Here is a 15,532-nt window from a genome sequence, read left to right on the forward strand (position 1 = left end):
AGATATAATCTTAATAATAAAAGATTTATTTATAAAACTAGATTAGTTAAATCTTTTATAAGCTTAAATTCTCTTTTATAAATAGTAAAATCTACTATAGTAGTATTTTTAGTAGTATCTATAGTTATAGTATTAAAGAGAATAAGCGGATTTCTTAGAAGTTTAGAGAAAAAGTTAATTTTAATTATTACTAGTATTTTAGAGAATTTAGTCTTAAAAGTATTTTAAGATAAAAAATAAAGAGAAGTATCTTATAAGTATATAGACTTTTTATATAAGAAGTTATATAAAGTAGCTATCTACTAAACTATAGTATTAACATTTTAAAAAAGTTTTATAACTATAGTTATTTACCTAGTTCTATAGCTAATAAAATAGCTTTTATTTAGTATTAAACTACTTCTTAACTTTTAGCTCTTCTACTAATAAAAGCTATTTATTATTACTATTAGTATCTATCTAGTCTTAAGAGCTTATCTAGATATATATTTTTAAACTTTTAATAAATTTATAGTACTATAGCTTACTTTTAATACTTCTAAGTTTATTCTTAAGTATACTAAATAGTTTTCTATTACTATTAACTTTATAAGTATATTATTAACGCTTTAAATTTATAGTAAATATTACTAATAGAGTTTTATTAATTTCTACTACTATATTATACTAAATATAAGGTATTTTAAAAATATATTTATATTAAGATTACTATATAAAGTTACTTAACTATATTTTATTACTCTACTCTATATTAATATTCTACTATAATAAGCTAAAATCTAATAGCTATTTCTTTAAAGTTAGTATATTTAATAAAACTATCTATTAAAATAAAAAGCTAAATGTAATAAAAATATTAAGAGCGTAGTATTAGTATATATATTTATCTAGGTATAAGTATAAAATCTATATAGTATAGCTAGAAAATAGAGTATAGATTTAAAGCTTACGTTTCTAATTAATATAGATTACTACTAAATCTATATATATATAGATATATATACTATAGTAAATTTAGCTTTTAATTATTAGACTATTATAGCTAACTTACTAGTAGTAGTAAAACTCTAATCTTAGATAGAACCTTTAGTAGCCTTACTCTATAACATAACTTATTATTATTTACTTTCTAGTTTTTTAATATATAAGTAAGAATATACTCTTAGTAATTCTTATATAGTTTAGATTCTCTTCTATCTTAGTTCTATCTTACTCTATAGATCTAAGTATCTAGATAGTTAGTATTAGAGTTCTAGTTTTTAATCTAAATATAAAGAAGTATAGCATAGTATATAAGTAATATACTAATAGATATTTAAGACTTTTATAAGATAACTTACTAGTTTTATTACTTAGTAATAAAGTATATTTAAGTCTAAATTGTAGATTTAATATTAGATACTAATTATAGTATACTAGTTTATCTTAAGTATTAAGTATAACTAAAGATATAAAGATATAAATATTTCTTTTTTAAAAAATTATAGATATAAATCTTACTTTATAGAAGCTAGCTATATAAAGATAATATACTTATAAAGCTATATATAGTAGTATTCTTAGAGAACTAAACTCTAATATTTATTAAGTATTAGTAATAGTAAGGTTAGAAGCTAAATATACTTCTATAGCTAATAAGCCTTAAGCTATTTATTATTATAAAGTAAATAAAAAGTAATATTTAGTAGAAGCTAGTAAACTATAAGACTCTTAATAGTTTAGGCTATATAAAATATAGCTTACTAGTATTACGTTCTAGAATCTCTTAAGTAATAGTCTATTAAATATAGATTTTTATAAGAATTATATACTAACTATAAAAGCTTTTTAAAATAATTAAGTAACTCTATAAAGTAATAGACTAGTCTAAGATAAAATTAACCTAGATCTACTTTTTAAATAAAGTCTATTAAAGATTTCTTTCTAAGAGAGTAACTAATTAATAGTAGATAAAATTAAGTAATATAAAAACTTAAAATACTACTTTCTAGATAACTATAGGTCTTTCTAATATCTATCTTCTAGAAAGTGTTCTTATACTTATAGATATATAAGTAATATTTTTTAATAAGTTCTACTTTAGTAATAATTACTATATTATTTAATTATATTTTATATAAGTAGGTTAAAATTAAGCTACGTATTATAATCTAGATAATCTTAATAACTTAGTAGTATTATATAATAAGATTAGAGTATTATTATAGTATTCTATATTTTAAAACTAGAACTTTATCTTTACTTTTATACTCTTAGTGTAAGAGAAACTATAATTTTATACTAGAAATCTAAAGTAAAGACTTAATACTTATTAGAATTATTAGCTATATAGAATATTTCTAGACTTTAAATTAATCTAAGAAAATAAAAATAGGCTATAAGTCTAGTTATTTTTTATCTACTATAAGCTTAAAAACTTATTAACTTACCTTATTAAGATTATAAACACTACTATAGAACTTAAATACTAGCTAGCTAGTAAATAAATATATCTTAGGTTTTAGCTATAGAAGCTTATTATAGTAGACTAGATTCTCTATAGTCTTTACTAGAAATATATTCTAGTTAAGCTCTAGTCTCTAGATAAGATTAAGTATTTAGAATATATTCTATATACTCTTATATCTACTAAGCTTCTTAATATATTTTTTAAAAGTAAGAGAATAGATATTTAAAAGCTCTAATCTAAGCTTATCTATAAGATATAGTTATAGAGTTCTATATTAGAGACTAAATCTAATAATATAGATAATATTAATAAAGTTAGATATCTACTATTACTATAACTATCTAAGTTAGTAGTGCTAGTGTTACGTCTAGAGAAGAATCTATTATACTATTATTCTATTAAAGAGGTTTTTAGCTTAAGATACTTTAAGCTAAATCTTCTAGTTAGTATTAGAGAATTAAAACTAGAGTAGACTAAATATCTTTATAAGCATTTAACTATTAATATATTAATATTAACTATTTATATTTTCTAGTTTATATTACACGTTTACTAGAACTTAATATTCTAGTAAGTTATTATTATCTCTAGAGTATTATCTTCTAATATTATTAGTATATACTATAATCTCTTTAATTATAAATCTAATTATATAAAGACTAGTAGATTTTGTATATTATAAATAGTAATACTATATTAAAAGTAGATACTTAGATTATATTTATAGATCTTTTGTAAGCTATCTAGGTAGTATCTAGCTTGTTACGCAGAGAGGTATACTATAATCTTCTGCTGCCTTAGTAGCTTGCTCCTCTGCAAAGCGTCTAGCAGCAGTAAGTACTAACAAATACTTTAGTTAAAGGCTTGTTTTCAGGGCTCGGCGAAACCTTAAACGCTATAGCTATGTTGTTCTATTTCAGAAAGCCGCGACCCCAGAGGCCGCACGGAACTATCCGCTCGCTTCTTAAAAGACAGCACTAGCAGAAAGTGCAAGCTACCTATCAACTGTCCCGAGGTCTTGTACAGTTTAGGTCTTTTAATAACAAACGTACAGAGATTGCGGAGGGAGGACAACCAAATGAGTTGTACGCTGACGACTCGAACGACGAAGAAGAAAGCCTTGGCGTTACAGACCAAGTGTCGTACGAGTTATACCCGGAACTTACTCCTCGTATCGAGATCTTGATTGGGCATCTAGAGAAGCAGAAGCCGAAAGGGTTCATCGCCCTGTGGAAGGACCAGAGAGACTCCAATACCTGGTACACGTTCTGGGCGGCTGTCATCTTTGGGGTCACGGCGTTGGTCCTAGCCGCAGGAAGTTTAGCAGTGTCAGCTGCGCAGACTTGGGCAACATACAGGGCGCTGGACATGCAGGGTCAAAGATAAGGCGTAGTCAGATCTCTAGAGTGCTACCATCTTTCCAGAGTTCGTAGACAGAAAGCGAGCTTAACGCTGCAAAGTTCAGCGACAGCACAAGTTGCAAGTTGATAGACTCTAACAGAATACTAACCCACGATGTTCAACAAATGTAGACTTATGTAATATTCGTCATAAGGTAAGGCAGAAGAGATGTGAGAATTGATGGGCTGATCAACTATCTACAAACGAACTTTGCAAGTCTTCGTTCGAGTGACAGACTTGTCACTTTCACTCGTAGCGATGAGAGTCACCGTGGCTTCCTTCGAACAGTATCCCTGGCAACCAACAGCGACATTGACTGTCTTCTGCTTACCTGCCTTGGCGTAAGCCAACGCGTTAGGGACAGCGACCTTCCAACCAGCGCCATTGACCTCGGTCTTCAAACGGTAGATATCCGACCCAAGGTAGGCGGACAGATCCTGTGGATGAGGGTTTGTCGCAAGCGAGGCGGCTTTACCGGTGTTCTTCAGCTCGAAAGTGCAGTATAAGCCGTCCGCGGGGCTGGTAGCGTTTCCGTTGCTGACAACCTTGCCAGATCCGAGCTCAATGCCATGTTGAGCGGACGTGGTAACGTTGGTCGCGGTTGATGCTGCGCCTACGGTGTAGTGCAATACCCCATTGTCGTCGATGATCTTCTCGAGGATGTACAAATGCAGGCCGTTCTCGTGATCGATGTGCTCGTATTCCGAGCCAGAGTTTGTACCAGCGTGGAACAAGGCATCGACTAGTTGCCTGTAGTCGCCAATGGTCCAGTATCTTGCGGTGCCGTTGGGGAGGAAGAAATCGATCTGGCGCGCATCCTGTGGGTTTGCATCAATCGTCCATTGGAACGGCTGCACGCGATCGCTGTCCTTGGTCTTGCTAATCATGACACCAGAATCTGGGCAGAAAGAGTCAGCACCAAGTCGCTGAACGACCTCAACATTGTAGTTGTTGTAGCCACGTCCGTCGCATAGAGCATCAAGGGACGCATTACATGGGGGCGCAAGGTCGCCGGCAGCGCCAAAGGAAATATTGAATCCCATTAGACTGTCCACCGGATCGACAGAGCGAGCGGTAATCTGCGCGATGACTGGACCAGAAGTGGCGAGACCTGAGCGAGAGATTTGCAAGATCGGAGTTGTATCAATGAGCCCAATCTGGTGCTTGTCTCGCATAGTGTGCAGGGATCCCATTGATGCACCCTGTACAGGAGGAATCTGCCAGCGCGTGTGGGGTCCACCTGGTCCGTTGAAACTGCCTCGGGACAGCATGCTCCATGGGCCGGTGTATGTTCGTCGCGGAGGGTCACTGAAGGGGTTGTTGTAGTTATCTCCGATACCGAGCAAGTGCGATAGTTCGTGAGCAAACGTAGCCATTCCACTCGATTCTCCCTGGGTAGACGAACCGCCACCGGCGTTCGGCCATATCGTAGAGGCTGCAGCCCACGATGACCACTCAACATAACGTGTACTAGCCCAGTTTGGAAGCGAGGAGTTATCCGGTGGTCCAAACTCCTCGGGAACGTCTTCTTTGGAGAGGAACTTCATCTCACCAAATTCCTGCCACGTCGAGGATTCGTCTTGGCCGGCCGAGAGAATGAAGGCCAACTCATACGCGTCTGCCGTCTCATTTCCAACATCAGCACGCCATGCTCCGAGCGCATCGGTCCTAAGATCAACCGAGCATGGCGGTCCTTCGGGGCAAGCGCCCTCATTAAAACCACCCTCTTCATCGTCGATACCATATTGGTAGCTACGCGCCGGCATGCGATAAGGGCCGAACACGGTCAGGTCCACACCATACTTTCCGAACGAGTCGCCCATCCAATACTCGTGGAGTGTGTGACCTTCGTTGAGCTCGCTGGGTACGTTGAGAAGATCGTGGTAGAACTTGGGCACATCCTCACGGCTCAAGCCAGCGGCAAGTGGTTGCGGGTTACCGAAAATATCCGAGTTGGCCGGCAGCGTGACAACGAACGGAGAGTCTGGGTAATCTATGGTCACCAAGGCGATGTTGAAGTTCCGATCTCTGCCCTTGCGTGCTGGATCAGCCCAATTGGTTGTGGGTGGTGCAGCATAATCTAGTTAAAGCTTTAGTGACCTTCTTCATGTGCATTGTTATGCTCAGACGTACCATCCCAAGTCATGTTGTCTGGATTGACCCAGTTCTGGGGGTCGATGGGCGCGAACGGGTTCACAGGCGCGCTCTGGCGACGCACCACAGCAGCTGCCGCAAGCTCAAGCATCGTGCTCAAGATGACAGCCATTGAGGCGCGATGAGGGCTTCGGGCCGCCATCATTTACCACAAAGCTTTGTGAGGCAGATGTGCGAGCGACAGGAAGGGCGTGAGAAGCGGAGGTGAGAGGGACCCTTGAGGCATATTAATGAGTACACGGACCGGCATCATCAAGATTGAGTTACCTACCCATGATGCCGACTACGTAGGGCAAGACCGATATCACGGTAAAGTGCATATGCGGCTGCCTCTTCCAGCTAGGTCAGCCCGTTCCACCGTCTTGGCACGCGCGCACCTGCTGTTCCCAGTATGCGAGGCTGGGGTGGACGATAACGGCGTCGCTTGGTCCTGCACTTTCGTCGATCTGATGGATAATTGCGTCCAATGCGACGGTTACGTGCTTGACGTAAGCTTTGGTGGTGCCGTGAACCTTGGTACGCTGGCTGCGAAAGCTTGTCCGCACCGACCACGGCTATCCCTTCCGCCCCGCTCGAGACTTGCCGGAAAGCATCAATGGGTTTATCGTATCGCGGATGGCGGGTGATAGCACGGGTATAGCTCGGCCACTTGATTTTGAGATAACGGGCGCGCCAGATGTTGTGGTTGTTTCCTCATGCTGCGACGTCATGATGCAGATGCCTCTTTCTTCTTCAACAGTCTTTCGTGTTTTGGCCGTAATGCGGCTACATAGCGCCGTGCAACTCCAAGTCCGTCTCAACTATAAAGCTTCCGGCGCTTTGGTAATATACAGCTGACGTGAGACGATTGCAGCGCCGACATTGCAGATGCGGCTTCCTGTATGAGATGCGACTATGCGCATTGCTGCATTTTCCTCTGAAAACGATGTGCAAGGTCAATATGGCTAGTGGCTGAGGAGATTGTGTCTTCGCCGCGTTCTGCACTGGATTTCGTGCAACATGCCATGTGATGACCGTCACTGCCTAGGCATGAGCACACACTCATCTCGTCACTCAAATCTCGGAAGCAAACAGGGGTAGACTGATTGTGTACCATTTATGACTCGAAATCTTGTTCATATTGTTTTGGCAATCACTTCCATGTCCTTAATGAGACGTCCATGCTCCACTGTGGTCTATCTCTCAGTCGTCCTCTCCTCAAGCCCCGACCTTTACAGTACCGTCACCCTTTCCTCCTCCACCGTCAACGTCATCTTTCTTCTCCTGCGCATCCTTGGCCTCCGCTTCGTGCCTTGGGCAGTTCGTTTCGAGAAAGACTGACTTCGTTCCCATTATCGTTTCTCGGCCGCCGGGGTTGTTCTCGCAGCCGTTCGAACCTTTTGGGGGGGAGCTGCTAACCCCCTCACAGTTCATATACACACGACCGTAACCCTCCGGATTTTCAGGAGTGGACATGTATTTGCATCCACATTTGTGGAAGTTTGTAACCCACCAACACATCCCGTAAAGGTGGCAGCTGAGTAGGATGTTGAGGTTTTGCAGTTTAACTGTGGAGGACTGTGGTAGCCAAGATGTGAGAGGTAGGTTTGGAATTTGGATTGGTTTGTTTGCTTGCTCTTTGATGATGTATATAAGAGTGTGAAAGTCTGTGAAGAGGAGTTTTTATAGTCCTCCATGACGCATATAATAGCTAGTTGTGACTCTGGCCAGCACGATTGAGTCTGCATTGATGCCTTACCTCGCTCCTCTGTGACTGGTTTGTCCTCATAAGTCCTTCGGTGTCATCAGGTCCTTCACTACACGTACCGCAATTTGGCCTACCTCTCATGATGTGCAACGATCAAGGTGGCACAACACCTGCATACAGTTAGCCTCACTCGAACATGACTGTTTTGACGTGTTTAAGTAAAACGTGTATGCAGATGTGCCATTGCTATGTGTTACATCTTCACTAACGCAGCATGCCAGGCTTCCCTTGATTATCGATTGCGGCAAAAACAGGCGCTCGGTTCAACCCAGACGTCCCTTACCTCCGCCATATTTTCCCTCTGGGCCCTCAAGGTGAGCATCCAACACTGCTGATGTTCCACTGAGTACGCTCTTGATGGCTTCAGGCAACAGCCTGCTGAGCTCGTCTGAAGTGGATGCATGTGCAGCCCAGATCTGACCACCACTGGCCGCTTTGGCAATGCCTGAGTAGTCTGGAGTTGGCGCAAAACTGATATTGAGCTCCTCGTTGCTGACTTTAGAACCCTCTCCATCGGGGTGTACGAGTAGCATCGACCGTCGTGGAGCGTTCCAGCCCTTGTTGTTAAGGACGACGGTAAGGATGGGGATTTTGTAGCGCTGCGCGATCCAGTATACTGATCCGGGAACAGAGAACAGGTAGGTACCGTCGCCGACAATTTGACATACGAATTGCTTCTTTCCTTCTGTGTCAGTCGCAAGCTTGACGCCAAGCGCACCACCTCCAGACCACCCAAGTCCGCCACCACCGCAGTTTATCCACGAGCCAGGAAGCGTAGCCTGAATCTGGTCCGCAACAAAGCCAGTCTGAGTAACAGCCTCTATAGCCCAGATGGTGTCATTAGGGCAGAGTTTCTTGAGTTGAGAACAAAGATATGGGGTACTGAAATGGCCATTGTCGTCGACCTTGGCTTCCCCGGCAATACCTTCGAGTTTCTTCTTATGCGACTCTTGTAACGCTGTCCACCGTTGATCGAAGAGCTGGGAAGAGATCTTCTCTTTGAGTTGCGATTCAAAGTATTCGTTGAGCTGCGTCAGCGAGGTATAAGAGTCGGCTCTGTATCGCTGTGTAGCGTTTAGGTAGAATACAGGCATCTGTTGTTTTAGGGGGTCGACATCGACGTGGAAGATCTTGGCATTCTCCTTGGGATGGCACTGTGTGTTGATCCAGGGCACGTCACAGTCGAGGACTAGGATGACGTCAGCCGTCTTGATGGCAGGGTCGTTGCCGTACCGTAGGCCGAGCCAAGCGGGGTGGTTTGCGGGAAAGCACATGTCACTTCCTCCAGTGTCCAGTACGCGAATGCCCTTGACGTTGTCAGCCACGCGCACGAGTTCTTGCACGGCATCGTGGTTTCGCCCCGAGTATCCGGTGATGATGAGAGGCTCCTGAGCGTTCACCAAGGCCTCGGCAATCGTCTTGACACCCTTGGGAGGAAGAGCGGCGGGTTCGACCGGATGCCAGAAGTCCATCTCCAGCTTGTATGGAGTCAAGTCCTCTTCCATGGGCTCGCGCGCGCCATAGAGATAGACAGGCCCCTTGGGATCGCTCATGGCGAACGACAGAGCGCGATTGACCATCTGCTTGACATTCTTGCCCGACTTGATCTCGCCCGTGTACCTGCAGTACTGCGCGACAATCTGCTTCTGGTCCGGCACGTCTTGTATCCAGTGGATGTATTCCGTCCGGCTGCCGCGCATCTCGCCCTCGATGGTGAAGGGCGAGAGGCCGGCGAAGATGAGGACGGGTGCGCGGCCGCACGAGGCGTTGTGTACGGCGGCTCCGAGGCCTTGGGTTCCGACGTCGACGTGCACGATGACGCATTGGGGTTTGCCCGTCAGTCTGGCATATCCGTCCGCCATGGAAAGGGCGACCATCTAGACGCGTCAGTGTCTGGCCGAATTGAAGTGCATCTCTGGCACCTACCTCGTTCGGACATGTGACGATCTTGGGGAATTGGCCCTTCTTCTCATTCTGGCCTTTGACGATGGCTTCGATGATGGAGGGATGGTCGGACCCAAGGTTGACAAAGACGTGACTGACGCCGTACTCCCAGAGCGCCTCGAAGAAGGCAAAGGACGCCGTGTAGCTGGCGGTAGTCAGTACATGATACGCCTGTGTATGCGGGGGTCATACTTACACCATCTTGTCTGCCGTGTGCTATGTTATCTGTCGTGTCTGCAAGGTGACTTGAGGGCAGGTGCGCACAAGTCCGATGACGGCGTGCGTCGGAGAATTGGATGCCCCATCGCTCCTGCTGCTATCATGGGATGGGTACAGAATGGGCAGCGGCCCCACCAGAGCGCGGGGAAGCTTTGCTGTCGCGGTTGGGGTTTACGGCAGGCCGACTCGTCATCGGCATCCTGAGGTGCGGCAGCGGCTGTTGACGGGTCCATCAGACCCGCATCGCATCTCAATTGACACTCGTGTTGACGCCATTTTCATCAATCGCCCAAGACTGGCGACATGTATGCGACGGCGCAACGCGTATAAACTGTGGCAGATGAAGGAGCTCGCCCTGTCGCGCCTGCACGCTATCCATCGCGTCGCGGCATGGTTCCGCCGTGCGGAAAAGCCACTTCGTGACCAAGACACTCCCCATCTGCTTGCACTTCAACACAACGCTCGCTTTCGCTATTTCTTGCTATCATACCACTCGCCAGGGCTATGACGGTCTTGCCCAAATTTGTAATGTCTGCACAATCACTGCAGGAGGCCGACGCCGCGAGGCATCCGTGTCAAACGCGTTTCATCCCAAGCACGCGTATAGAAAGTCAGGTAGGCCCAGCTTCACCCTGATCGTTCCCAAAGATCCTTGGTCACTCATCTAGACTCTGCAAAATGCGTTTCTATCTCGTTTGCCTTCTATCATTTGCTCGCTCAACAGTCCTTGCACATCATCCCGAAGAATGCCCATCCAATTCGACACGCCACATTCAGTACCCGACATGCCTTGGGCTGCCGGGGGTCTATCTCGTCAAAGCAAGCGAAGGAAAGGGTCTGGGTGTTTTTGCTGCTCATGATATGGACATAGGCGACATCGTCATGCGCGAGACGCCCGTCCTCAAGATTCGTTTGCCAAAGCTGGCGAAGGGGAGCCCATATCCAATGGCAGCTGTCGCTATGCTACTCCAAGAGCAATTTGACACCCTATCGCTAGAGTCACAAGAGGAGGTCCTCTCTTTAACACATCAGGCAAAAGCTGTTGACAGCAATTCTCAAGATACTCTGGGCACCATCTTCCGCAACAATGCCTACAACACCGGCGATCAGGTCGGCCTATTCCCCAAAATCGCTCGCATCAACCACTCATGCCGGCCAAACACTAGCTACTACTGGAGCGAAAAGCTAAACAAGCGCATCGTCTACGCGACACGCAAGATCAAGGCAGGGGAAGAATTCTTCGTGTCTTACATCTCCCTGTTGCTCAGTCGGGAAGATCGCCAAAAGCAGCTTGATCGATATGGCTTCCAGTGCCACTGTGAAGCATGTGCACATGAGCGAGCCGCTCAGATAGCTAGCGACAATCGCCGCATCACCATCAAAAACGCATTCTCCAAGTTCGAACCGCAAATGGTGCTGATGGCGCCACAGTCCAAGGCCGGGAAGCGTCAGGCGCAAAAGGACGCTGAGGTGAGCGTTCAACTTGCCGGACTAGTAGAGGAGGAAGGACTTGCCGACTACTATGCCAAAGCCTACAGAATTGCCGCTATAAGCCATGCCAGAGTGGAAGATTGGGCGACCGCTGCGAGATGGGCGAACCGAGCCTACGAAATACGTTACATGGAGGATCCGGACTCGAAGAGCACGTTAGAGTTGCATCACCTCACCAGCAGTTTTATATCAAACTGGGAGACCGGGCTACGAAGTCGTGCTTCAACATGAGATTCTGCAAGCGGCTTTAACACTCGCGTCGCATTGCCCTGCATTTTGTGCGGAGGATTGACCGTTCCAGACCTGCGGTTCGCACATGCGGCCCTGTTCACCCGGTCGCCCGCTTATTAGCCTAATGCATCACCACGCCTCTGCATCTTCGCATTACAACAAACGTATCTTCACCTGACAATCATCACGATCATTCATGACAATACAGCAACATGAGTCTATCGCAAATTACGCCCAGCATGTCCAAGCAGAGACTCATCGACCGCGACGAGCGAACTCGCAAAAAGCCAATGCGCATCCTCGTTCTGGGAATGTGTCGTACGGGAACAACCACTATCGCAGTCGCACTCCGTAAACTTGGCTATACCTCGCATCAGATGCGCGATGTGCTTGCCAAACCTTCTGAACTCGCGCTGTGGGAAGAAGCTGTCAACGTCACCCTGTTACCGCCCCAAGAACGGCCTTCAAATCAACAGAAGATGGAACCGTATGGCAAGGAAGAGTTTGACAAACTATTGGCCGACTACGATGTCGTTATGGATCTACCCAGTTGTGTGTTCGCAACGGAACTGGTGAAGGCCTACCCACAAGCCAAGGTCATCCTGACGAAGAGGCGGTACGAAGACTGGGAACAAAGCATGCAAGACAGTATATGGTGTCTTGATACATGGCGGCTATTCACTCTCTGCCGTCAACTCAACATCACACAGTTGGCCCCATTAATGCGACTGGTACATGCCATATTCCAGGTGCACAACGGTAACCAATACGGTGGCCAGGCAGCGAAATCGGCATTCAACCAGCATTACGACACTGTACGCTCGTTGGTACCTCAAAGTCAATTACTGGAGCTCGACACTGACGGAGAACTGAAATGGGAGCCCCTCTGCGAGTTCTTGGGCAAAGCGGTACCGAAGGAGGGTTTTCCGAAAACCAGCGAAGACAAGGCCATGCGCAAAGGTCTTGAGAATGCATGGTGGGGCATGGTTCAATACTTTGTCATGTTGATCCTTCTTCCGGGGCTTGTCGTGGTTGGATCCGCCATGTTGTACACATATGCGGATGAGGTGAGGGCGTATCGAGATGGTTGGTTAATGGTCGCAAAGAAGTACATGGAAACGGGAGAGTTGTAAAATAATGTGAGAGCTTGATGGCATTTAGCAGAACTAGTAGTCATCTCCGTCTGTGCTTGCATTCATCATACTTGCTGCATAGGCTTTCTATTGTCATATATCTAATTGTCTTAATTCATTCCACAAACTCACCAGTCAGTATTGCGCTGTATACTGCCAGCAGTTCAAGCCTTCCACCTCAGCAGAGTGAAGGAATGCTTGCCAAACTTGAACTTGCCCTGCCCATCCCAGCTGCTTTCCTTGATACCAACATTCTGCACGCCATCAGTGTTGACCACATCAACATTGTCACCCGTCACGGTGTGCACCTCTACCTTGTCGGCCTTCAGTCCCGGAATGTCAACTTCAAAGTCCTGCTTCTCGTTGACGTTGGTGACAGCAAGGTTGATGAAACCGTCGTCGCTGAGCGTGGCGCTGCAGTCTAGGTAGGGCGTCTCGATAGTGTTGCGGATCCAGCTCGGGTTCGTGCGGCCGGTATATTCTGGGGCGCGAACATTGAGCGCAATTGTGTGACCACGCATGTACTTGGAGAAGAGGAGCAATGGCCACCAAGAAGTCTGCTTGACGAGCCCTTCCTTCGTCGTCATCAAAGGTGAAATGACGTTGACGCTCTGTGCGACAGTCGCCATGCCCATATCCTTTGCTTGGCGGATGAAGCCGTTCAGGAAGATGGATACGGCAAGAGCGTCGGAAAGTGTGTACTTCTCCTCAGCTCCGAGCTCACCAGGCGCACGAACGGGGTCCCAAACGTTCCATTCGTCAAAGCAGATAGTCTGCCTGGGCACTGTCTCGGGAACCTTGTTCTCGATGCGTGCAAGATCTATCAAGCTCGCCGTCATTTGCACTGCTCGCTCCGCCGCTCGGGGTGCGGTAGCGTTAGGCAGATGCTCTTTATCGGCAGTGTAGATGTGGATGGAGTGCATGTCGATGAGTGACTTCGTGGTATCGCCACTGAGACCATGGACATCCCACTTGACGCACTGGTTGAGGACATAGTAGTCCCAGGAGGAGTAACCAGTCTCACCGCAAAGGATAGTAACGATAGTTGGGTCGAGAAGTTTGAGGGCTTTGGCCCATTGATAAGCCTTCTTGGCATAGTCTTCTTTGGTCATCTGCTCGACCTGCCATGGACCCCAACATTCGTTGCCGAGGGCCCAGTACTTGACCTAGATGGTTGTCAGTATGATCGATGATGTAGGAAGAGTAAATAGAGGGTGATGAACATACATTGTAAGGCTTCTCGCGACCGTTCTTGCGACGAAGGTTGGCGTAGTAAGTGTCGCGATCCGAGTTGCAGTACTCAAGCCATCCGAGAGCTACATGTAATCAGATCGTGTGCGACAATAGCGATCGGGTGAAACTAACCTTCGTCCAGAGTGCCAGTTCCGAAGTTGAGGCAGAGATATGGCTCTGTGCCGACTTCTTCACACCATTGCATAAACTCATCCGTACCAAATGTGTTTGGCTCGATGCCAATCCATGCCAGCTCAGGCCTAGGCTCAGAATTAGCTTGCTGTAGCGGACATGCTGAACAAATGGTGGCTGGGTCAATGTCACATGAACACGCTTGTGGCGCCAGTACGGCCAACGGGAGCTGACCCTCAAGACGCGTCGGCAGCCCCCAGCGCACATGTGCAGTTAAGGGACGCCACGCATGAGTGAACATCCGTGACAACTTACCTCTTTGGTCTGTTCTCTTTGGGTCCAACACCATCAAGCCAATGGTATGTGGCTACAAAGTTTCCGCCCGGGTACCGCACTACAGGCACATTGAGTTCCTTGAAGGCTTCAATGACGTCCTTGCGGAAGCCTCTCTCATCGGAAAGAGGGTTGCCGGGGTCGTAAATGCCGCCGTATATGCAGCGGCCCATGTGCCTGGTGCGTGGTCGGTTAGCCGAAAAAGAAACACGCATCCAACGCCAGCCGCAGGGCGTCTATTTGGGAGCTTACTCAGTGAATCCTCCATAGATGTTGTCGTTAATCTTCGCGATCTTGTGAGAGGGATGTATCGTGATGGAAGGCGTTTCGCTCTCTTCAATCTTAGTGAAGCTTGCCATGATGATGAGGACAGATGGTGATGATGCTTGAAGGTTGAGTTGTGCGGTGTATTGGAAAAGAACTTCACATGCAAGATCAGGACTCACGATGGTAGTGGCCTGACCTTCGCGATGTCGTTGAAGGCTTCATGGCGTTCATGCCCACCTCCGGCTCGGCGTCGGTGCCAACGCCAGATTGGTTGACGCACCCGACGCTGACACATGCTCCCATTCGTGGAATTTCCCCAGCGGACGCTAGCTGCTATCATCTCGGAGACATGCCGCACTATTGTTGTTTACAGAAAAACTGCCGCCACGACCACCGGGAGCCAAGAAGACTTCCACCAGTGGAAATGTAGCGCATTCTACATTTGCATCCTGAATATGCATGTGCTAACGTTATCGCGTTGGAAGCAAAAGTAGCGATTCGGGCTACGATCGACCGAACAAGTGCTGTCGCCTCGGTATTGACGCCGATGGCTGGTGATGCAGGGATGAAGAGGCGGGTCGCGGAGAGAATAAACGCGGAGTCGAGTCAGTGTCCCCGCTCTTTGCGGAGACCGTGGAGTAGCCTCGTTCGATGCGTTCCCCAGACCGCGGTCAGCCATGGGTGGTGACATGGTGCAAGGGAGCAGCGCAGCAGGATCAATAATGCCTTCAAGTATAAAGGGCCAGTAGGCTGCCGATGGTGGGTCGCTCTACGCATCGCATCCCCCTCCCCACTGCA

At 46.1% G+C, this 15,532-nt stretch overlaps 4 protein-coding genes across 4 annotated transcripts; 1 reads left to right on the plus strand and 3 right to left on the minus strand.

Annotated features, from left to right (window-relative positions):
• Positions 1–4,047: 4,047 nt before the first annotated feature.
• J4E88_010451 (uncharacterized protein) lies at positions 4,048–6,116 on the minus strand (the record flags this gene model as incomplete). The annotated part of the gene is made up of 2 exons (XM_049404043.1): positions 4,048–5,930; positions 5,984–6,116. The coding sequence occupies 2 exons, from the start codon at positions 6,114–6,116 to the stop codon at positions 4,048–4,050; spliced, it is 2,016 nt and encodes a 671-aa protein (XP_049250134.1).
• Positions 6,117–8,014: 1,898 nt separating this feature from the next.
• J4E88_010452 (uncharacterized protein) lies at positions 8,015–9,896 on the minus strand (the record flags this gene model as incomplete). Its single annotated transcript, XM_049404044.1, has 3 exons — positions 8,015–9,628; positions 9,678–9,840; positions 9,892–9,896. The coding sequence occupies 3 exons, from the start codon at positions 9,894–9,896 to the stop codon at positions 8,015–8,017; spliced, it is 1,782 nt and encodes a 593-aa protein (XP_049250135.1).
• A 696-nt stretch (positions 9,897–10,592) lies between these two features.
• On the plus strand, positions 10,593–12,769 carry J4E88_010453 (uncharacterized protein; the record flags this gene model as incomplete). The annotated part of the gene is made up of 2 exons (XM_049404045.1): positions 10,593–11,560; positions 11,845–12,769. 2 exons carry the CDS (start codon positions 10,593–10,595, stop codon positions 12,767–12,769), a joined length of 1,893 nt encoding a protein of 630 aa, XP_049250136.1.
• Positions 12,770–12,933: 164 nt separating this feature from the next.
• Positions 12,934–14,826, minus strand: J4E88_010454 (uncharacterized protein; the record flags this gene model as incomplete). The annotated part of the gene is made up of 5 exons (XM_049404046.1): positions 12,934–13,935; positions 13,997–14,085; positions 14,135–14,262; positions 14,450–14,644; positions 14,720–14,826. 5 exons carry the CDS (start codon positions 14,824–14,826, stop codon positions 12,934–12,936), a joined length of 1,521 nt encoding a protein of 506 aa, XP_049250137.1.
• Between the last annotated feature and the right edge of the window lie 706 nt (positions 14,827–15,532).

The sequence above is a fragment of the Alternaria novae-zelandiae genome (genome assembly GCF_023758075.1).
Source record: "Alternaria novae-zelandiae strain BMP 2774 chromosome Unknown scaffold_34, whole genome shotgun sequence".
In the NCBI taxonomy this organism is placed as follows: Eukaryota; Fungi; Ascomycota; class Dothideomycetes; order Pleosporales; family Pleosporaceae; genus Alternaria; species Alternaria novae-zelandiae.